The sequence below is a fragment of the Oncorhynchus mykiss genome, chromosome 5 (assembly GCF_013265735.2).
Source record: "Oncorhynchus mykiss isolate Arlee chromosome 5, USDA_OmykA_1.1, whole genome shotgun sequence".
NCBI lineage: Eukaryota > Metazoa > Chordata > Actinopteri > Salmoniformes > Salmonidae > Oncorhynchus > Oncorhynchus mykiss.
Window position 1 is genome coordinate 30,073,127 of NC_048569.1, and position 22,922 is coordinate 30,096,048.

General features: G+C 42.5%; 1 protein-coding gene and 1 pseudogene across 1 annotated transcript; both read right to left on the reverse strand.

Moving 5' to 3' along the window:
- Window positions 1–5,640, reverse strand: part of LOC110522908 — a 43,050-nt pseudogene extending 37,410 nt beyond the window's left edge.
- A 3,602-nt stretch (window positions 5,641–9,242) lies between these two features.
- Window positions 9,243–22,425, reverse strand: LOC110523589 (surfeit locus protein 4). The gene is made up of 6 exons (XM_021602426.2): window positions 22,183–22,425; window positions 15,261–15,447; window positions 14,814–14,890; window positions 14,618–14,661; window positions 12,336–12,522; window positions 9,243–10,417 (listed from the first exon to the last, which is right to left on the reverse strand). Exons 1-6 carry the CDS (start codon window positions 22,228–22,230, stop codon window positions 10,151–10,153), a joined length of 810 nt encoding a protein of 269 aa, XP_021458101.1. The 5' UTR covers window positions 22,231–22,425; the 3' UTR covers window positions 9,243–10,150.
- Window positions 22,426–22,922: the final 497 nt, after the last annotated feature.

The following is a 22,922-nucleotide window of genomic DNA, read 5'->3' on the forward strand; positions in this document are numbered from 1 at the left end:
ACAGGATCTCGCCAGGGTATCTCTGTGCATAAAAATTGACATCGTTAAAATGCAATTGTGTTCGTTGGCCGTAGCTTATGCCTTCCCATACCATAACCCCACCATGGGGCACTCTGTTCACAACGTTGACATCAGCAAACCGCTCGACGCCCACACGACGCCTGGTACAGTTGAAACCTGGATTTATCCGTGACGAGCACACCTCTCCAGAGTGCCAGTGGCCATCGAAGGTGAGCATTAGCCCACTGAAGTCTGTTACAACACAGAACTGCAGTCAGGTCAAGACCCTAGAGAGGACGACAAGCATGCAGATGAGCTTCCCTGAGACGTTTTCTGACAGTTTGTGCAGAAATCCTTCGGTTGTGTAAACCCCCAATTTCATCAGCTGTCCAGGTGGCTGGTCTCAGACGATCCCGCAGGTGAAGAAGCCGGATGTGGAGGTCCTGGGCTGGTGTGGTTACACGTGGTTTGCGGTTGAGGCCATGTGGACATATTGCCAAATTCTCTAAAACGACGTTGGAGGCGGCTTATGCTAGAGAAATTAACATTCAATTTTCTGGCAACCACGCTGATGGACATTCCTGCAGTCAACATGCCAATTTTTACAATGACAAACATCCAAAATCAATATTCCAAAATGAACTTGGAGCAATGTAAACAATATGCTCATGGATTCACTAAGCCTTTCCGGGCTCTTTTCTGCTCTCTCCTTGTTGATTGACTCCTCACCTTTCCCGTGGCACCATGGGACACATACTGGGCGCCCTCCTGGCGTGCTATCTGGACCTGAAGGCGGGCAATGCAGGGCCGTGCCACCGAGGTGCCCAGCAGGTAGCAGTCCTCATAGATGGCGGTGGCCTGGACCGACGGCCAGATGAATCCTCCACAAACTCTGCTCTCAGGTCCTCAATGAACACATATACTTCGAGGGAGGTTACACTTGAACCGTTCATCTTAAAGTCTATAACTCTGTCATTAATAAGTAATAAACTGTCATGAAGGCTGATGTCAGTTGAGTTTATTGAAATTGATTCATGATATGTATGGCTTGATAACTAGTTGGCTACAGCACATAGGCTACAGTACAGGACCATGCTATAACATCATCAATATTTCAAATGCTCCCTTGACAATCCCAAAACAAACACTGTCAACTTAGTCAACCTGCAATGGCTTTGCTTTGACACATTTTTGCTTGCAAATCTTCATGGCAAAAGTAAGGCAGAAGGAGTAGAAGAGTGCGGACCTCTGTCAGTGTAAGCTGATGAGAAGACGACGACCCAGATGGCATATCCTGACATATCTTTGCTTACAATCATAATATGATTTGCCTGCTTAATTGTTTTCCCATACCCTTGTGACCCAGATGTCAGGACACATAATTCTAAGCCTCAGGAACTGACAATTCAACCTTGAATTGACTCAGCCTGCTCAACATCACTCTCTGTACCCAAAGTAGCAAATGTCTCACTGTTCTCATTGTTCAATTGAAATTTGTATCCGTTTCATATCAACCAACGTCTGTAATGATGCATGTATACGTAACTCAGAATGACTACATCGTCTTGAGACGCTTATTATTAATTATCTCCTTTTAGACATGCTTTTTTAGCCACCATGCTGTTGGCCTTGGCTTTTTAGCCTCTGGTGGTACCAACCTTTGCATTTTCACAACTACCTGTACTCTAAAATCTCTGTATACAAATGTTTACTTCGACCGATCCTAATCTCCTCTTTGACCTTATCAAAATCAACTTTGCGTTTGCAAAAATGAGGTCTACACTTAGACACTAACACAAGTCAGAACGGAATGATCCAGCTGTGTCTTCCATACCACTATCCTACTTTGTCTTACCAATGTCATGACAGCTCAGGCTATTTACCTTCTTTGCAGCATCAGTCATGACAGCTCAGACTATTTACCTTCTTTGCAGCATCAGTCATGACAGCTCAGACTATTTACCTTCTTTGCAGCATCAGTCATGACAGCTCAGGCTATTTACCTTCTTTGCAGCATCAGTCATGACAGCTCAGACTATTTACCTTCTTTGCAGCATCAGTCATGACAGCTCAGGCTATTTACCTTCTTTGCAGCATCAGTCATGACAGCTCAGGCTATTTACCTTCTTTGCAGCATCAGTCATGACAGCTCAGGCTATTTACCTTCTTTGCTCTAAGACGCTCCACTTACTTCTTTGCAGCATCAAAGTCCTCTTCTTGTCCAATATTAACCTGCAAGAGAGTTTTAGTTACAACTAGTTAACTGGTGCCTAAAATAGCATACCACAGCTAGTATGTGCTGTTCAGAGAAAAGTTTTTCAGTGAAAAGGGTACAAATTGGTCATGTTCCTCAAACTTTAATATCATCTTTACAAAAGCACTTAGTCAGGAAATCAGAGCCCTGGGTGCCATGACAACAGACATTGTCACAGCCTCAATCGAAAGCAAACCATGTTAACATCCCGATTAAAGTCAAGAAACACGAGCTGACCAAAAACTCCATCTGTGCAACAAAGCTTTGCACAAAAACGCAATTAAATGGTTCATAATTAATTTACTGTATCCCATCTCCAAATAATTTCCTGTGTCTTCATCCCTGGTCTGTCTCCCCAGAGACCTAAGTCAGTGCTTGCTGCTGAAGTCCCAACGCCCACCATTTTAACATTCAGATCACGTCCATTGAGCCGATGCAACTTGATGTGCTTCTACACAGTCTAGCAGTTCATGGAGTGCTGCTCCATGAATATCATGGAGGGATTTCTGCTGAGATGAACCAAGTGTTTTTCTCTTTCCGGTAACTCATAAATGAAGACTTAACAAATCCATCCTAAGTATAATAGATAACAAGACATCTAAGGACAAGGGATTGGGTTACTGGGTCGAATCCCAGCTCATTTAGGAAAATGAAGTGCGGATTGAGCAGGCAACCGGAGAGTTCTTTGCTGTTGTGGTACCCTGGCTACCACGCTTTAACAGTGTGAAGATAACGTGTGTGACTGTGAGAGCAAAGTCTTGCATCTAGCTTATCAAGTTTTTGAATACATTTCAATATTTGTAGCTACTTTAAGTAAATCCCTGCAGTCAACTTGTGCAATACGTCAGGAGATAAAGCAGATTGCGTTCTTCATTTTGCCTGACGCATTATTTTTCATTATGAAGTTTACCATAGATCCAGTCATGTGCTCGTTGTAAACAGCACAACTGGAGAAAGCGGGAGCTGGTGAGTCCATAGCGTTCTATATCTAATCAGTGAGTCTCTGCTGTGTGGCCAACATGAGGTGACGAAGATACACTTGTATGCAATTCACTACTAAATGTTTGCCATCAGATATCTTATAACTGTTTAAGATGTGCTATACTCTCCAGCTGTGTATTTGATTCATTTGTAGTTGGCTAAGTAAGTGGCTGAATGTATAAACAGATGGGGTGTTAGCTTTCTGCCGTGTTTGAAAAGTCAAATAGTTGTGGATGAGTTCTGTACAGCTGCCATTTTCCCTCCAATGTAATTCCCACTAGTGTGTTTCTCCTCCTCTGTTCTTCTCCCTTCTGCACCGTGTATCCATGCTGCTCTTCCTTCAGACAAGCATGCATCGAGTGCACTGGTTGCTTCACCGCCTGGTATGGCAACTGCTCGGCATCTGACCGTAAGGCGCTAGAGAGGGAAGTATGTAAGGCCCAGTACATCACTGGGGCCAAGCTTCTTGCAATCCAGGACCAATATACTAGGTGGTGTCAGAGGAAAGCCCATAAAATTGTCAGAGACTCCAGTCACCCAAGTCATAGACTTGCTACCGCACGGCAAGCAGTACCGGAGCGGCAAGTCTAGGGCCAAGAGGCTCCTTAACAGCTTCTACCCCCAAGCTATAAGGCTGCTGAACAATTCATCAAATGGCCACCGGACTATAACTTTTCCCTCCCCCTCCACTCCCTCCATTTGTTTTGTCCACTGCTGCTTCTCGCTGTTTATTATCTACGCAGAATCACTTCACCCCTACCTACATATACAAATGACCTCTAACCTGTATATAGCCTCGTTATTTTTATGTTATTGTGTGACTTTTATTATTTTTCACTTTAGTTTATCTGGTAAATATTTTCTTAACTCTTCTTGAACTGCCCTGTTGGTGAAAGGCTTGTAAGTAAGCATTTCACAGTAAGGTCTATTACAGCTGTTGGTTAAGGGCTTGTAAGTAAGCATTTCACAGTAAGGTCTATTACAGCTGTTGGTTAAGGGCTTGTAAGTAAGCATTTCACAGTAAGGTCTACATTTGTTGTATTCGACGCATGTGACAAAAAAGTTTGATTTGATTTAATCACAATTTTGTTAATTTGCACAATTTATCTTGTTCACTTATAAATGTCCACACTCACCAAAAATGGCTATTAGCTATACTAATTGTATTTGCATTCGGGTAAAAGACGACAAATGGGCTTTTTGTGCATTTTTGCACCCCCTTACATGCCATGCCAGTAATACACGTAAATCCCCAGATGGCAGAAGAACAGCATGATGGTATGAAAATCTGGATCCCCCAAGCCTTTTTTTAACAAGCCATTGTGCTACATAACTATGCCTGTCTTTGTCTGCCTCTGTGGTCTTCGGACTGCTTGCTTGGCTGCTTGTTTTACAGAGGTTTTTTTATCACAACATAACACAAGAGAAGACATACTTTGGGATTCAACAAGGAAAAACAGGTTACCATTGGTACAGTGCCAACCTTTCTGTTCTCCTTCCCTCCAAATGATTCCTCCCAACACCAACAGGAGGCTCTACCCTTGCACCCCTTTCTGTTCTCCTTCCCAACACCAACAGGAGGCTCTACCCTTGCACCCCTTTCTGTTCTCCTTCCCAACACCAACAGGAGGCTCTACCCTTGCACCCCTTTCTGTTCTCCATCCCAACACCAACAGGAGGCTCTACCCTTGCACCCCTTTCTGTTCTCCATCCCAACACCAACAGGAGGTTGCACCCCTTTCTTAAGCCAGCCACTGAATGAAGAGTTCAGAACTACATTGTGTGCAGTTCTGAACTGGCCTAAGGACAAAAAGTTAACCCAGCCAGTTTTGCACAAGCATTATGCAGACACATAGCACTTTTGTGGGTGTTAACACAGTGGGCTCCCGAGTGGCACAGCGGTCTAAAGCCTCAGTGTAAGAGGTGTCACTGCAGTCCCTGGTTCAAATCCAGGCTGCATCACATCTGTCTGTGATTGGGAGTCCCATAGGGCATTGCACAATTGGCCCAGTACTGTCCAGGTTTGGCTGGGGTAGGCTATCACTGTAAATAAACATTTTTCTTAACTGACTTGCCTAGTTGAATAAAAAAACACATTGCTCGGCAAAATTAATCCATTCTTTCTAGAACTGCGTCAAATGAACAATCATTGGGGTTTCAGTTTCCAGGACACTAATGACATATTTAGGCTCTAATAGGTTGATGTACAATAAACAAGAGCACCCCACCAACTGGATGGCTGTGTGCTGACCAACCCCAAGTTATATCGCACACACACACGCTTGTCCAGCAGATACTTTCTTGGGCTTACCAAGTATGTGATGACATCATATCCTTCTTCCTTCAACCACACCAAGATACAGGAGGTGTCCACTGTAGGCCAGAATCACTGTGCCTTTAGACATGATGATGTGCTTTTAGACATATCTGGGGGCAAATTATAAAAAATAAAATACATCATTTGTTATGTAGAAAATATATTGGAGTCATACAATATCAATGCGTCCATACCAATTGAATTACTCCAAGCTTCATCATAACATGACTGTCTCCAAACCATCTTCTATCCCAGCAGAATATCTTTCTTGATCTTAGTCTGCTACTTCTATGAACATGCTTGCTGATTCATACGACTGGATGCAGGATGGAAAGTGGGAGGAAGATGACATCCATCCATTTGCCTGTGATAATATCATTATAGAAGCTTGCATTACAATGACTATTGGTTACAAAGACCTGGAAATAATTAAATGCAGAGCAGGTGCCAAATGCTTGCACTCAATATGCACTCATATTAACCACGCATGTTCTAATATGTATTATTTAGCTAACTAACATGCTTCCCTGAAATAACTGTTGCATTCAAATCAGTAGGTTACTAGCTACAGTGAGAAGCCCTGACTGCAGTGTGCAGTTCTGGGCCGGGCTCAATGTGGGCGGAGTCAACCGCGTTTAACCCGAACCCTTCCAAGGTCACGTCGAAGGTGTCAACGTCAAAGAAAGTCAATCTTAATCGAACCTAACCTACATGGATAAAAATATAAACCATGGAAGTAACTGAGACTGTCATTATGCATAATGTACTTTGTAATATTCATGTTATACCAGCGCAGTGGTACATTTTTATATATTTATACCGCACCGATGTTAGCATTGCTAATTAGCAATAGCACCCTTTTGCACGTGAGCTAGCTAATTGATTACAATGAGGGAAACTTATTTGGACATATTTGCCTACTTAAGCAGTAAGCCTAGGTTTACATGTACAGTTATGTAATCGATTTGATCGTTGATTTTCTAAGTTTCTTCAATGTATGCCTTGTTGTATTTGGCTGGCTCTAAATGTGTATTGTTGATCAATCACACGTTTATTTATAAAGCCCTCCTTACATCATCTGATGTCACAAAGTTCTGTACAGAAACCCAGCCTAAACCCCCAAACAGCAAGCAATGCAGGTGTAGAAGCACGGTGGCTAGGAAAAACTCCCCAGAAAGGCCAGAACCCAGGAAGAAACCTAGAGAGGAACCAGGCTATGAGGGGTGGCCAGTCCTCTTCTGGCTGTGCCGGGTGGAGATTATAACATGGCCAAGATGTTCAAACGTTCATAGATGACCAGCAGGGTCTAATAATAATTGAATCCAATGGCCATTCCCTAAGTTAAACATAGCGAGTCTACACAGCGTGCACATAGCATAAATTAAATGCCTTTTGCTTATTTTCTGCCTTTCTAATTATCATGCATTTTATGTGTAGAGACACGTTAGTATGTTATTGGAGGCCGAGAGTCCCAAGATGTAAAAATGCAGCGGCAGTCAACTTCATCACTGCCCCTTCGGCACATATAACAACATATGGTCAACAACCACACCAAAGGTCAACAACCACATCAAAGGTCATGCTTCAGTGAGGCACAGAGGTACTATTTCTTTATTGAATATTTGACGTTCACGTTTTTTGATTTGCCCTATTTTTTCAGTTACATCAGTGTAATTAATTGAATTTTATAACTTGTTCCTTCACTGTTATTCCTCTCTTTCAGAGTTCACAATCATAAAGTGTGGCTTCAGTTGTAGAAATGCGACACACTTTCATTGTTGCTATTGCACAGTAACAATAGTCAACAGAACACCTTTTCTGAAGCACCTGACATACTATCAGCATCCAGTGGCCCTTCAAGAGCACCCAGAGGCCCGGTGTTATGTGTTATGTTATTTAGTAAAGATGATGTAGATGTCACCCGAGTCTCTGATGTCATTACTGGAGCTGGTATAACTTAATGTAAATTCAAAAAAAGAAACGTCCCTTTTTCAGGACCCTGTCTTTCAAAGATAATTTGTAAAAATCCAAATAACTTCACAGATCTGTGATCTATGAAAACTTAGGACACTAAAGAGGCCTTTCTACTGACTCTGAAAAACACCAAAAGAAAGATGCCCAGGGTCCCTGTTCATCTGCATGAACATGCTTTAGGCATGCTGCAAGGAGGCATGAGGACTGCAGATGTGACCAGGGCAATAAATTGCAATGTCCGTACTGTGAGACGCCTAAGACAGCGCTACAGGGAGACAGGACGGACAGCTGATCGTCCTCGCAGTGGCAGACCACGTGTAACAACACCTGCACAGTATCGGTACATCCGAACATCACACCTGCGGGACAAGTACAGGATGGCAACAACAACTGCCCGAGTTACACCAGAAATGCACAATCCCTTCATCAGTGCTCAGACTGTCCGCAATAGGCTGTGAGAGGCTGGACTGAGGGCTTGTAGGCATGTTGTAAGGCAGGTTCTCACCAGACATCACCGGCAACAACGTCGCCTATGGGCACAAACCCACCATCGCTGGACCAGACAGGACTGGCAAAAAGTGCTCTTCTCTGACGAGTCGCGGTTTTGTGTCACCAGGGGTGATGGTCGGATTTGCGTTTATTGTCGAAGGAAAGAGTGTTACACCGAGGCCTGTACTCTGGAGCAGGATCGATTTGGAGGTGGAGGGTCCGTCATGGTCTGGGGAGGTGTGTCACAGCATCATCGGACTGAGCATGTTGTCATTGCTTGCAATCTCAACGCTGTGAGTTACAGGGAAGACATCCTCCTCCCTCATGTGGTACCCTTCCTGCAGGCTCATCCTGACATGACCCTCCAGCATGACAATGCCACCAGCCATACTGCTCGTTCTGTGCGTGATTTCCTGCAAGACAGGTATGTCAGTGTTCTGCCATGGCCAGCGAAGAGCCCGGATCTCAATCCGATTGAGCACATCTGGGACCTGTTGGATCGGAGGGTGATGGCTAGGGCCATTCCCCCCAGAAATGGCCGGGAACTTGCAGGTGCCTTGGTGAAAGAGTGTGGTAAATCTCACATCAAGAACTGGCAAATCTGGTGCAGTCCATGAGGAGGAGATGCACTGCAGTACTTAATGCAGCTGGTGGCCACACCAGATACTGACTGTTACTTAGGCCTCAGTTGTTGAATCTTGTTCATACAAATATTTACACGTTAAGTTTTCTGAAAATAAACACAGTTGACAGTGAGAGGACGTTTCTTTTTTTTCTGAGTTTAAAGCACTTTCATCTTGTCAGTATGTCTATATGGTAGTCTGTCTCCATTCTCATGAGGAAAGTAAATAGCTTTATAAATCATGATAGGTAGTAAATGTATATATAAGCTCAATTAAATAATATAATTAAAGTTATAACATTTATCAACACAATTTTAACAGTACATGACATACATAACAAGTCTGTTGTTCACTGCAACAATATCAGTAGCTTGTCTCAAATATAGCATGAAGCAAAAAGTGTTACAACACGTGCTGGTACCACTTTATATGTTTCTTACGGTCTTCAAAAATGAAATACGTTTGTATTAAACGTGTGCCTTGCACAAACGTGTGTGTGACTGTCAAACCTCAGACGAAACACACAAAAAACACCGGTGGGTGGAGTCAAACTTGTGACTCTGCCCACATTGAGCCCCGCCCCGAACTACACACTGCAATCAGAAACACTTGACATTTTTTTATTTCTTCGCCATGATCTCGTAAAAACAAAACAAATACTCAAAAATACAATATAAACTTCTGAAAATCAATACTTAATTTCTCTTTTCTTAAACCGTATAGAACATAAACATGAGCAAATACAATGTCGGGTGATCACGGACTGTCCAGTTCTACTTGCTTCTCTAGATTGTAGAATATGGTGTTTTACAAAAATGTTGAGCTCCCCCTATTGCCCTGTTAAAATACAGTTACTAGTTTTTACTAGGCATTTGCGCAAGACATACAGTACAAAGTGCCCAAAAAGATTTCAGGTGCTAGCAATTGGGTTTCAATATTAAATCAAGCACACTTCAATCCACCATTTTGAATAGTAGTATACAATGTACACACCCCCTGCAATTCATCCCGAGGGGAAGATGGCAACCTAGAGTGAGGGAGAATCGTATCATATTCAGTGCCTGCGGTCTCAGGATTGATATGATGAGCAAGTCACAGATAGTCCAACATCCAAGCAGGAAAAGATTGGTGTTTTCATTGGCAATCAAACTGATGATACACCTTTACCACTTTTTGGCTATTCCCAAAAAACGGGTTATTTCTGAAAGGTTATGGTAACATCCATAAATACATTGGGATATTCATACCTTCTGCAACAACTTTTTTTTTTTTACTCCACTGTAACTCATTAGTTACCTTACACTTCGACAATTTATTCAAAATCAGCTGGGGTTCTCTTGCCACAAAATAAAGACACAAATAGGTGTATAAAAAAATCCAGTATCAACCATATTGAACTCAAAACAGCAGCTGGAAAACAATGTGAAAAAAAAAAAGAAAGGACGAGACAGAGTGGCGGAGGGGGAGGTTGCTGTGGATGTGGTTGGCCAGAAAAATGTGTATCCCCTCTCCCTACCACTCCTTCTTCTTCTCATCCATGGACACCCCGCCGGGCCCCAGTGCTACGACCAACAGCAGCCCTCCGATGACGGACGTGGTCTGGAAGAAGTCGTACTTGAGGAAGTCATGCATGGGCTTGTAGGCGGGCACCGCCCAGAAGGCGTTGAAGTAGATGTTGATGGCCAGCAGCCATATTACCAGGGTCAGGGCTGCCAGCTTGGTCTTGAAGCCGATGGCTACCAGGATAATGAGGGCCGTGCCCACCATGTTCTGGAGGATCTGGGTGAGTGGAGAGGGACACATGGGTTAGAAGTCTGAACCACCATTGCTCCTGTTCAACAGTTGCACCAGAACCTATCTAAATGAATGCAGCACTTCATATGGTTTTTAGATATTTGACAGCCTAAGATAACTGTGCATAATCTTCAAAGAAACACCCCAAATGCAAACTCAGTTTGATCTCTGCATACTTAGTCGTCTCAAATAAAACTGTGAAGGACCTCGGCGTTACTCTGGACCCTGATCTCTCTTTTGAAGAACATATCAAGACCATTTCAAGGACAGCTTTTTTCCATCTACGTAACATTGCAAAAATCAGGAACTTTCTGTCCAAAAATGATGCAGAAAAATTAATCCATGCTTTTGTCACTTCCAGGTTAGACTACTGCAATGCTCTACTTTCCGGCTACCCGGATAAAGCACTAAATAAACTTCAGTTAGTGCTAAATACGGCTGCTAGAATCCTGACTAGAACCAAAAAATTTGATCATATTACTCCAGTGCTAGCCTCTCTACACTGGCTTCCTGTCAAAGCAAGGGCTGATTTCAAGGTTTTACTGCTAACCTACAAAGCATTACATGGGCTTGCTCCTATCTATCTCTCTGATTTGGTCCTGCCGTACATACCTACACGTACGCTACGGTCACAAGACGCAGGCCTCCTAATTGTCCCTAGAATTTTTAAGCAAACAGCTGGAGGCAGGGCTTTCTCCTATAGAGCTCCATTTTTATGGAACGGTCTGCCTACCCATGTCAGAGACGCAAACTCGGTCTCAACCTTTAAGTCTCTACTGAAGACTCATCTCTTCAGTGGGTCATATGATTGAGTGTAGTCTGGCCCAGGAGTGGGAGGGTGAACGGAAAGGCTCTGGAGCAACGAACCACCCTTGCTGTCTCTGCCTGGCCGGTTCCCATCTTTCCACTGGGATTCTCTGCCTCTAACCCTATTACAGGGGCTGAGTCACTGGCTTTACTGGGGCTCTCTCATGCCGTCCCTGGAGGAGGTGCGTCACCTGAGTGGGTTGAGTCACTGATGTGGTCATCCTGTCTGGGTTGGCCCCCCCCCCCCCCCCCTTAAGTTGTGCCGTGGCGGAGGTCTTTGTGGGCTATACTCAGCCTTGTCTCAGGATGGTAAGTTGGTGGTTGAAGATATCCCTCTAGTGGTGTGGGGGCTGTGCTTTGGCAAAGTGGGTGGGGTTATATCCTTCCTGTTTGGCCCTGTCCGGGGGTGTCCTCGGAGTGGGCCACAGTGTCTCCTGACCCCTCCTGTCTCAGCCTCCAGTATTTATGCTGCAGTAGTTATGTGTCGGGGGGCTAGGGTCAGTTTGTTATATCTGGAGTACTTCTCCTGTCCTATTCGGTGTCCTGTGTGAATCTAAGTGTGCGTTCTCTAATTCTCTCCTTCTCTCTTTCTCTCTCTCGGAGGACCTGAGCCCTAGGACCATGCCCCAGGACTACCTGACATGATGACTCCTTGCTGTCCCCAGTCCACCTGGCTGTGCTGCTGCTCCAGTTTCAACTGTTCTGCCTTATTATTATTATTCGACCATGCTGGTCATTTATGAACATTTGAACATCTTGACCATGTTTTGTTATAATCTCCACCCGGCACAGCCAGAAGAGGACTGGCCACCCCACATAGCCTGGTTCCTCTCTAGGTTTCTTCCTAGGTTTTGGCCTTTCTAGGGAGTTTTTCCTAGCCACCGTGCTTCTTCACCTGCATTGCTTGCTGTTTGGGGTTTTAGGCTGGGTTTCTGTACAGCACTTTGAGATATCAGCTGATGTACGAAGGGCTATATAAAATAAATTTGATTGATTTGATTGATTATGAGAAAATGCATAATACTGATTTTTTCCCCCCATACTTATAGTCCCTCCTGAGTGGCACCATAGATGCAAGGCGGTGTGGTCTACTCACCGAGAAGAAGCTGGGGTCAAAGTGCAGCAGGGTCATGAACATGAGCACCAGCAGGACTCTCCCTCCCAGCTGCATGTACTGCTTTGGCGAGCTCTCTCCCATGGAGGGGACACCAGCGAACATGCTCTTCCCTTCTGAACGCGACTCCGCTAGTAACAGCAGGAGTCCACCTCCCAGGGCAAGGTTCCTGAGAGAGGAGTTCGAGGGAAGGAGGGGACAGGGTGTAAGAGGATCCATAGTTCAACATAAAGGATTATAGAATTAGTGGAACAGACAGGAAAATTTACCCAAGGTTAAGACACGTAAACACTCATATTACACTCAATGGCCAGTTTATTAGGTACACCAACCCGTTCATGAAAATGCATCACTCCTACAGTGAGTCGCATGGCCATGGCTTGCTATATAATGCAGGCAGACAGGCATCCAGTTACTGTTCGATGGAACGTTAGAATGAGCAAAACAAGTGACCTAAGCAACTTTGAGCATGGTATGATTGTCGGTGCCAGACACACCAGATCCAGTATCTCAGAAACGACCCCCTCCCCTCCTGGGCTTTTCACACGAGTGTCTAGGGTTTCCCCAGAATGGTGCGACAAACAAAAACATCCAGTCAGCAGCAGTCCTGTGGGTGAAAACAGCTTGTTGATGAGAGAGATCGAAGGAGAATTGTAAGAATCGTGCAAGATAACAGGCGGGCCATAAACAGGCTATTAACGGCTCAGTACAACAGTGGTGTGCAGAACGGCATCTCGGAAAGCACAACTCATCAATCCTTGCCACGGCTGGGCTATTGCAGCAGATGACCAGTGTAACAGTTCCACTCCTATCAGTTAAAAAAAAACAAGTGGCTCTAGTGTGCACGTGATCACCAACACTGGAGAATTGAGGAGTGGAACAACATTGCGTGGTCAGACAAATCCCAGTCCCTGTTGCATCATTCTGATGTCAGAGTCAGGAGTTGGCAGAAGCAGCACAAATGTCCATGGACCCGTCTTGCCTAGTTTCAAAGGTACAGGTTGGTGGTGATGGCATACCGCCATCCAATCTACAGCAACTGCGTGATGCCATCGCTTCAGCATGGACCAACATCCCTGTGGAACGTTTCCGACTTGTATAATCCATGCCCCTGAAAAATTCTGCCTGTTCTGGAGGCAAATGGGGCCTTGACCCGATACTAAACCCTAACCCTATACCTAATAAAACTGGCCGGTGAGTGTAATTGGTAAAGTAATGGAAAATAAACTTAAGTCAAATGTATGTTTTCAATTTAATATGTAAATACAGTGGGGCAAAAAATTATTTTGTCAGCCACCAATTGTGCAAGTTCTCCCACTTAAAAAGATGAGGCCTGTAATTTTCATCATAGGAACACTTCAACTATGATAGACAAAATGAGAGAAAAAAATATCCAGAAAATTACATTGTAGGATTTTGAATTAATTTATTTGCAAATTATGGTGAAAAATAAGTATTTGGTCACCTACAAACAAGCAAGATTTCTGGCTCTCACAGACCTGTAACTTCTTCTTTAAGAGGCTCCTCTGTCCTCCACTCGTTACCTATATTAATGGCACCTGTTTGAACTTGTTATCAGTATATAAGCAGCTTGGTTTGAAGAAATCAACTGTGGGAGCAATTATTAGGAAATGGAAGACATACAAGACCACTGATAATCTCCCTTGATCTGGGGCTCCACGCAAGATCTCACCCCGTGGGGTCAAAATGATCACACGAACAGTGAGCAAAAATCCCAGAACCACACAGGGGGACCTAGTGAATGACCTGCAGAGAGCTGGGACCAAAGTAACAAAGCCTACCATCAGCAAGGGCATTGAAGATGAAACGTGGCTGTGTCTTTCAGCATGACAATGATCCCAAACACACTGCCCGGGCAACGAAGGAGTGTCTTCGTAAGAAGCATTTCAAGGTCCTGGAGTGGCCTAGCCAGTCTCCAGATCTCAACCCCATAGAAAATCTTTGGAGGGAGTTGAAAGTCCATGTTGCCCAGCAACAGCCCCCCCCCCAAAAAAATCACTGCTTTAGAGGAGATCTGCATGGAGGAATGGGCCAAAATACCAGCAACAGTGTGTGAAAACCTTGTGAAGACTCACAGAAAACGTTTGACCTCTGTCATTGCCAACAAAGGGTATATAACAAAGTATTGAGATAAACTTTTGTTACTCTCATCTTTTTAAGTGGGAGAACTTGCACAATTGGTGGCTGACTAAATACTTTTTTGCCCCACTGTATCTTATTCATAAACTTAATGGGAGACCTACCTCATCAGAAATTTTATATCCCATAAAATACTGTATGCAACCGTCTAGAGAAAATAAAAATACATTCAGCATGAAATATTATACAGCCAGAAATTCATGAACATAACCAGTGTCAAGCTGTCAACCATTTGAGTTCTGTCAGCCCAAAATCACAGAGGGGTGCATTGCAATACCAATATGTTAGATATTTCCTCACCTGTAAAGCTATGATTCCAAATAATCCAAAGCAGGCATACTGTACAAAATGTCTACTGAGGATAAGGACACAGCCACCTGTTGGAGAGAAAAAGAATGACAGACAGTTAAGGATCAAACCAGCACAACAGTTTGTTCCCCATCTTCCCCAAAAAGGGTGACATTCACACTTATTTCAACCCCTGTATCTTTCCCCAGCCTTCAAAGACAGTATGGGTCATCATTCACGGCCCACACCACACTATTGACTCAAATTAGTCAATAGTAAATGAATGATCGTGGGGTTTTGGCACGAAACCAGATTAACCTTAGTCCTGGGCTAAAAGGCACTTGAGAGACTTACTGAGCAAGCTTTTTCAATCCATGCATGGATGGATCCTATCTGGACCCATGCAGATTGTAAAGATAAAAACATTGATGACGAGCTGATGATCCCAGCCTTGCTCACCAAGCTGTCCTGTGAGGTTGAGCAGTACGAAGCAGGTGGCCAGGAAGTAGCCGCAGCCCCATGTGGCCTCAATGTAGTCCTTCTGCTCATTCCACTGGAACCACATGCGTATGCCGTCCTCCAGAAAGGTGCTGATTAGACACAGCCGGGCCAGGTGAGGCAGGTACTGCTTAGTCACTCGCAAGAACTGCGAGAGAGAGAAAGGGACATTTAAGCATGCATTTGGGATAGACGACAAGGACATTTCAGCAGGCACTAGCATTGACAGTAAAACAGTGAATGAGGACATGAATCTTCCTTTTAAAAACTCTACACCCCCAAGGTCTGAAATTGGGATTGGACCTTGTGTATTTTTTGTAATGTTGTGTCGACGCTAGAGGTGGACCGATTAATCGGAATGGCCGATTAATTAGGGCCGATTTCAAGTTTTCATAACAATTGGAAATCTGTATTTTTGGGTGCCAATTTGTATTTTTTAATATACCTTTATTTAACTAGGCAAGTCAGTTAAGAACACATTCTTATTTTCAATGACGGCCTGGGAACAGTGGGTTAACTGCCTTGTTCAGGGGCAGAACGACAGATTTTCACCTTGTCAGCTCGGGTGATCCAATCTTGCAACCTTACAGTTAACTAGTTCAACGCAATAACGACCTGCCTCTCTCTCGTTGCACTCCACAAGGAGCCTGCCTGTTACACAAATGCAGTAAGCCAAGGTAAGTTGCTAGCTAGCATTAAACTTCTTATAAAAAACAATCATAATCACTAGTTAACTACATACACATGGTTGATGATATTACTAGATATTATCTAGCGTGTCCTGCGTTGCATATAATCTGACTGAGCATACAAGCAAGCATACAAGTATCTGACTGAGCGGTGGTAGGCAGAAGCAGGCACGTAAACATTAATTCAAACAGCACTTTAGTGCATTTTGCCAGCAGCTCTTCATTGTGCGTCAAGCATTGCGCTGTTTATGACTTCAAGCCTATCTACTCCTGAGATGAGGCTGGTGTAACCGAAGTGAAATGGCTAGCTAGTTAGCACGCTAATAGCGTTTCAAACATCACCCACTCTGAGCCTTCTAGTAGTTGTTCCCCTTGCTCTGCATGGGTGACGCTGCTTCGATGGTGGCTGTTGTCGTTGCGTTCGAGCCCAGGGAGGAGCGAGGAGAGGGACGGAAGCTATACTGTTACACTGGCAATACTAAAGTGCCTATAAGAATATCCAATAGTCAAAGGTTAATGAAATACAAATGGTATAGAGGGAAATGGTCCTATAATTACTATAATAACTACAACCTAAAACTTCTTACCTGGGAATATTGAAGACTCATGTTAAAAGGAAACACCAGCTTTCATATGTTCTCGTTCTGAGCAAGGAACTTAAACGTTAGCTTTCTTACATAGCACATATTGCACTTTTACTTTCTTCTCCAACACTTTGTTTTTGCATTATTTAAACCAAATTGAACATGTTTCATTATTTACTTGAGGCTAAATAGATTTTATTGATGTATTATATTAAGTTAAAAGAAGTGTTCATATTGTTGTAATTGTATTGTTGTAATTGTCATTATTACAATAATCGGTATCGACGTTGTAAAATCATAATCGGTCGACCTCTAGTAGACGCACCAGCAGTGCCCCCCCCCTGCCCCGCCCTCTCAGATTTGTACTGAGTATTGTATCCATCTATACTGACCAAAAATATAAAACGCAACATGCAATAATTTCAAAGATTTTACTGAATTACAGTTCATAAGGAAATCAGTCAATTGAAATAAATTAATTAGGCTCCAATATATGAATTTCACATGACTGGGAATACAGATGTTGGACACAGTAAGCCTCACAATGGGCCTCAGGATTGTGTCACGGTATTTCTGTGCATTCAAATTGCCATCAAGCCATCGCGATTTTATGGCACTACTCAATGACATTGACCCCAATCTTAAATTAACTATTGAATGTGACACTCAACTGTTCATTACCTCAATATGTGGATTGAGAAATCAAATGGAACCCTGTTTACAACTCTGTATAGAAAAGAAACAGACAGAAATACTCTATTTAAAAAGAGGACGCCCTAGAAGCCAGTTTTTCAGACTGCGCCATATATGACACGCCACAGAGGATTATCTAGAAAAAGCAGCGGAGATGCGCATTAGGTTTCTAAGAGGCTATTCGCCACAATGTGTGGATGAAGCTCTTCATTTGGCTTTGGGAAAAACACAAGATGAACTGTTACAAAAGAGACCCGCTAAAGCTAAAGAACACTGATGTTCACAACCACATATACTAAAGCTAAAGAACTGATGTTCACAACCACATATACTAAAGCTAAAGAACACTGATGTTCACAACCACATATACTAAAGCTAAAGAACATTAATGTTCACAACCACATATACTAAAGCTAAAGAACACTGATGTTCACAACCACATATACTAAAGCTAAAGAACACTGATGTTCACAACCACATATACTAAAGCTAAAGAACACTGATGTTCACAACCACATATACTAAAGCTAAAGAACACTGATGTTCACAACCACATATACTAAAGCTAAAGAACACTGATGTTCACAACCACATATACTAAAGCTAAAGAACACTGATGTTCACAACCACATATACTAAAGCTAAAGAACACTGATGTTCACAACCACATATACTAAAGCTAAAGAACTGATGTTCACAACCACATATACTAAAGCTAAAGAACACTGATGTTCACAACCACATATACTAAAGCTAAAGAACACTGATGTTCACAACCACATATACTAAAGCTAAAGAACATTAATGTTCACAACCACATATACTAAAGCTAAAGAACACTGATGTTCACAACTACATATACTAAAGCTAAAGAACACTACGTTATGTTCACAACTACATACTTTGAACTTGCGAAAAGTGGGAGATGTGATCAAGAAAAACGCATATTTTATCATGAAACCCAGTTTTGCCAGCTGAATTTAAAAATCCACCACGTATTGTGTATAGGAGAGGTTGCAATTTACGCAATAAATTTGTTCATGCCAACTGCCAGCCACTAAAGAAAATCAGCCAGGCTCTTTCACGCCCTTTTCCAAATAGTAGCTATAAATGCAGAGGATGCGCACAGTACAACAATATGATGAAGGGTGAATATTTCTGCCACCAACACACAGGAAAACAGTTCCAAATAAATGACATTATTACATGTTCTACCACCCATGTTATTTACATTATTAAATGTCCATGTGGGCTCTGTTATGTCGGTAAAATGTCTATGTACGTTATGTTGTGAATTTGAACATTAATTATGTCCCTATTTAAGATTACTCTGTTTTTCGTATGATGTACCCAATGATTAATGAAAACTTGCTATGTCCTCATTGTGGTTTTACAGACGTGTTTAATACGTCTTATTTACACACTTTATTCAAATGTTTATGAAATGCATATGTGGGTGGGGCTAGGTCTACATATGGGTGGTAATTTAAAAAAAAATCACAAAAGCTCTGACGAAGGCTTTTTTTTTTTAAAGCTTAAAGATCAGTGATACTATCAAGAGCAGTGTGCGGTTTCCTTTTTCATTCAAATTGCCAAATTGTGTAATGATGTTTAATCAGCTTCTTGGCAAAGGATAAATGCTCACTAACAGGGATGTAAATAAATGTGACATTTTTTGGAGAAATAAGCTTTTTGTGCATATGGAAAAATTCAGGGATGTTTTATTTCAGCTCATCAAACATGGGACCAACGCTTTACATGCTGCGTTTATATTTTTGTTCAGTGAAAACTCTAAATGGTATTGTCGCATACACATACTTTGCAGATGTAATCACAGGGGCAGCGAAATAATTGTTTCTAGCACAAATCTAAGACATATAAATATCAGAACAAACAATGTCAGAGTGCAGTATATATATATATATATATATATATATATATATATATATATATATAAAAAATGGTGTGTATAGACAGTATATGAATAGAAAAGGTGTGTACTGCAGTAGTTATACAGCATGAGCCTTGATTAGAATACAGTATACACATATGGAGTGGTAAAACGGTATTTAAATTGCCTCCCGAGTGGTGCAGCGGTCAAAAGCACTGCATGTCAGTGCTAGAGACGTTACTACAGACCCGGGTTCATTCCCGGGCTGTCCCACAACCGTCTGTGGCCGGGTGTCCCATAGGAGTGCACACAATTGGCCCAGCGCATCCGGGTTAGGGGAGGGTTTGCCGGGGAGGGGGGGGGCCCTAGCAACTCCTTGAGCATGGATTAAGTATATTATTTTTTGTCTCGACTTCATTAGGTTATTATTACTGGGTTATTCATTTTCATGGTTGGAGTGAGGACCTTTTGAACTCTATAGAAATGTTTTCTACGCACCAGCCACCATTAATTCTAGCCTGAGTGCAAATCCTCCTACTGGCTTTACCAGAATGAGGAAAAGGAAATAAATATACTGAAAATCATGAGATAACATGCAAGGGCATTCCAAAAGCAATATGGGACAATAGACAGAGCATAGGACAGCTGGTTGCATTTCAGCAGGGCCTGAGGTGGGGTAAGAAGGGTTAGGGTTATTTATTAGGAAGATGGACTAAAACAGACTCTCATAGAAAAAAAAGCACACTGATTTGTGTCAGCATCAATGTAGTAAAGTACTACATTACAAACTTTTAAATTCTGCAAATCCAAATATATCCTGTGTCAGGTTATTGACCATTGCAACCACTATGTGTGAAATAAACCCCTGCTCACTTAGATCGCAAAAAAAAAAACTGTCCTACATTTACTAAAGCTCCATTATGTTGGCTTCCCTCCATACATTGAAACTAATCATATTCTACCTACTAAAGGAAGTATAGCAGAAGAACATTAATCATCCCACAACCCCTCCCACCATACAGTCCACATCAGCACTGCCTGGTCTTGGCAGCCTATCACAGTTCAACAACTCCCAAGTCAGTGGGCGAGTTCGTTTTGCGTGGCCCGGTGCCCCGGATGGGTGGAGATTTCACTTAAGGACCAAGGGAATGGTCTAAAATGTACAGAATCTGCCCACCCGGGGCACCGAGCCATGAAAAACAAACTTGACCATTCATAGCGGCACATGAGGGCCTAGCAGCCAATCAGATGATGTAGAAGGTGTTGTGACAGCCTAGATATGGAGCATAGTGGAGTAGCCTACATTAGACTAAAACTGTTTTCTTAGAGCTTATTAGTGAAGAATGTGCCTTTGAAAGTGTAGGGCAGGCCTACCTTAAGCCACGTTTCATGGCACAGCAATTTGAGGTGTACATGTTCAGACTGACATTTTAAGCATTGCTGTAAAATAACCTAAGGAGTGGACTTGGCATGTCATTTACCTGGTGGTAAACCAAATATTTGGTATTAGCTGGTGCTAATTCAAAAAGTTCACATAAAAGTAGCAAGACTAGGTTACACCCACAGAGATCCTATTGTATTCTCTACCTATGGTTACACACTCACTGAATGTATATCCTTAGGGTATGTCAACTGTGTAGTATGTCAACTGTGTAAAGAAAAACAAATAGGCCTAGTAAACAGAAAAATCTCACGTGGTTAGAGTTAGGCTGTAGGCTGTAGAACAATTTGAAATAGCATCGGTCTTGAAATATTGCATTGTAAGGCTTGCATTATATGACTTCCTGTGTAATCTTCATTTTTATTTTTTTATTTGACCTTTATTTAACCAGGCAAGTCAGTTAAGAACAAATTCTTATTTTCAATGACTGCCTGTTCAGGGGCAGAACGACAGATTTGTACCTTGTCAGCTCGGGGGTTTGAACTTGCAACCTTCCGGTTACTAGTCCAACGCTCTAACCACTAGGCTACCCTGCCACCCTGGGTAACACGTAACCTGAATTATGCGGTTCTTGACACTGTCCCCTTATTGACCAGAGCATTTCAAGGGGATTGCAATTTCATCCACAGGACAACAAGCTAGACCTACTGTAGGGGCATACAAGACCATAACATGTTCACATTTTCTTTCTTATACATTACACAACACACACCGTCGTAAGAACTGAGTGTGGTGGCATGGCTGTGGGGCAGTCAATGTGCACAGTTCTTTGCATTTCAGCTAAAAGAGTTAGTTCAATAGAACCAACCACATGTAATAGGCCCTGGCTACAAGAGGTAAGCTGCAAAGCCCTCCATGTTGTTGGCAATATAAGCCCAACACACGATTGAGCAACCACAGTACCATTTCACAATGGTAAAGTGATTAATAATACATAGGAATTGTGATTAAAACTAAATAGGAACTTTCAGAAAATGACTTGCCATAAAACTTATGGCGTCGAGGTTTACAAACACATTTTGCAGTGAGGGATTCATTAATGACAAAGTGCCACTGATTTACCAATTAGTTTGGAAGGCCACCAGAACAAGCCATACCTAGTTGATACATTTTGTAACTTACAGTACAGTCAACTGGCGTTAGTTAAGTTAGCAAGCTAACGTCAACTACCGTTTGTTAATATGTGGCCAGAGTTATATTTGCTAACCAGACATTAACGTTAGATAGCTAACATTACAACCAGAACCATGCATGTTTGGATCTGGCTACAACAAGCAGGAAAAGCACAAGAGGACAATCATTTGTGCACTTTTGTACTGCTGCAGTCATTGGCTATTAGCTACATGATGATAGCTAACGTGTGATAACGTAGTTGGAAAACCAAATTACTTACAGTAACATCAAATAATGCGTGTAGCTAGCTAGTTGAGCAAGTAATATTAGCCATCAAGCTATAACGAGTCACTCACTCAAGCAGCTGTGGCTAGCTAGCTAGCTACTGTAACTTAAGAACCCAGATTTCCTTTTGAGTCTGACTAAGGTACCGCTAGCTAACAACTAATTAGCTGTGAAACAAGGAAGTTACCTGGTCCGCCACATCTTCAGCTTGACTCATGAGCTCCTCCTGCCCCATGTCTAACGATAGATACTGAGGCTTAGTGCTATACGTTATCAACGTGAAGGTAATATTAGCTAACTCCTCTGCCTCCGATATTCACTTGAGCAATTCTTCGCTGTCACAAATGCGCCTCTGCCCCACAATGCTTCACGTTGCAACGATAGCACCTCGTTTCGCAGCGTTCATGTACTAGTCGGAACTAGAAAACGCTGAAATGTCCCGAATTACTGCGTGGTTGTAGCTGTACAAGTGCCGCGTTCAACTAGTTGCCAAGTCGAAAATGTCTAAGTTTCCTAGTTCAGACATGCACCAGAACGCAGCATTGGTCTACGGAGCGCTGTTTGCCACGTATACTTATCCAGGGGGTTCGTCATTTTGCTATGTTTACTGGTTTGCTCATGTAAACAATTATAGATGAGAACATTACTAATTTACATGAGATATGGCCTACTGTAGTGTATCAAGCAGCATGACAAAAACACCAACATGTAAACAATCTTCAATGTGACTCAATATTGGGAAACAAGCATTTCGCTACACCCGCAAAAACGTCTGCTAAACACGTGTATGTGATCAATTAAATTAGATTTGACTTCTGCCATGCTACAGACGTACATTTATTTGATCATCTCTATGCGGAAGATGTGACATTTTCCTATTCAATATTAACAAACTACTGACTATTTTCACAATAAATACAAAATCAG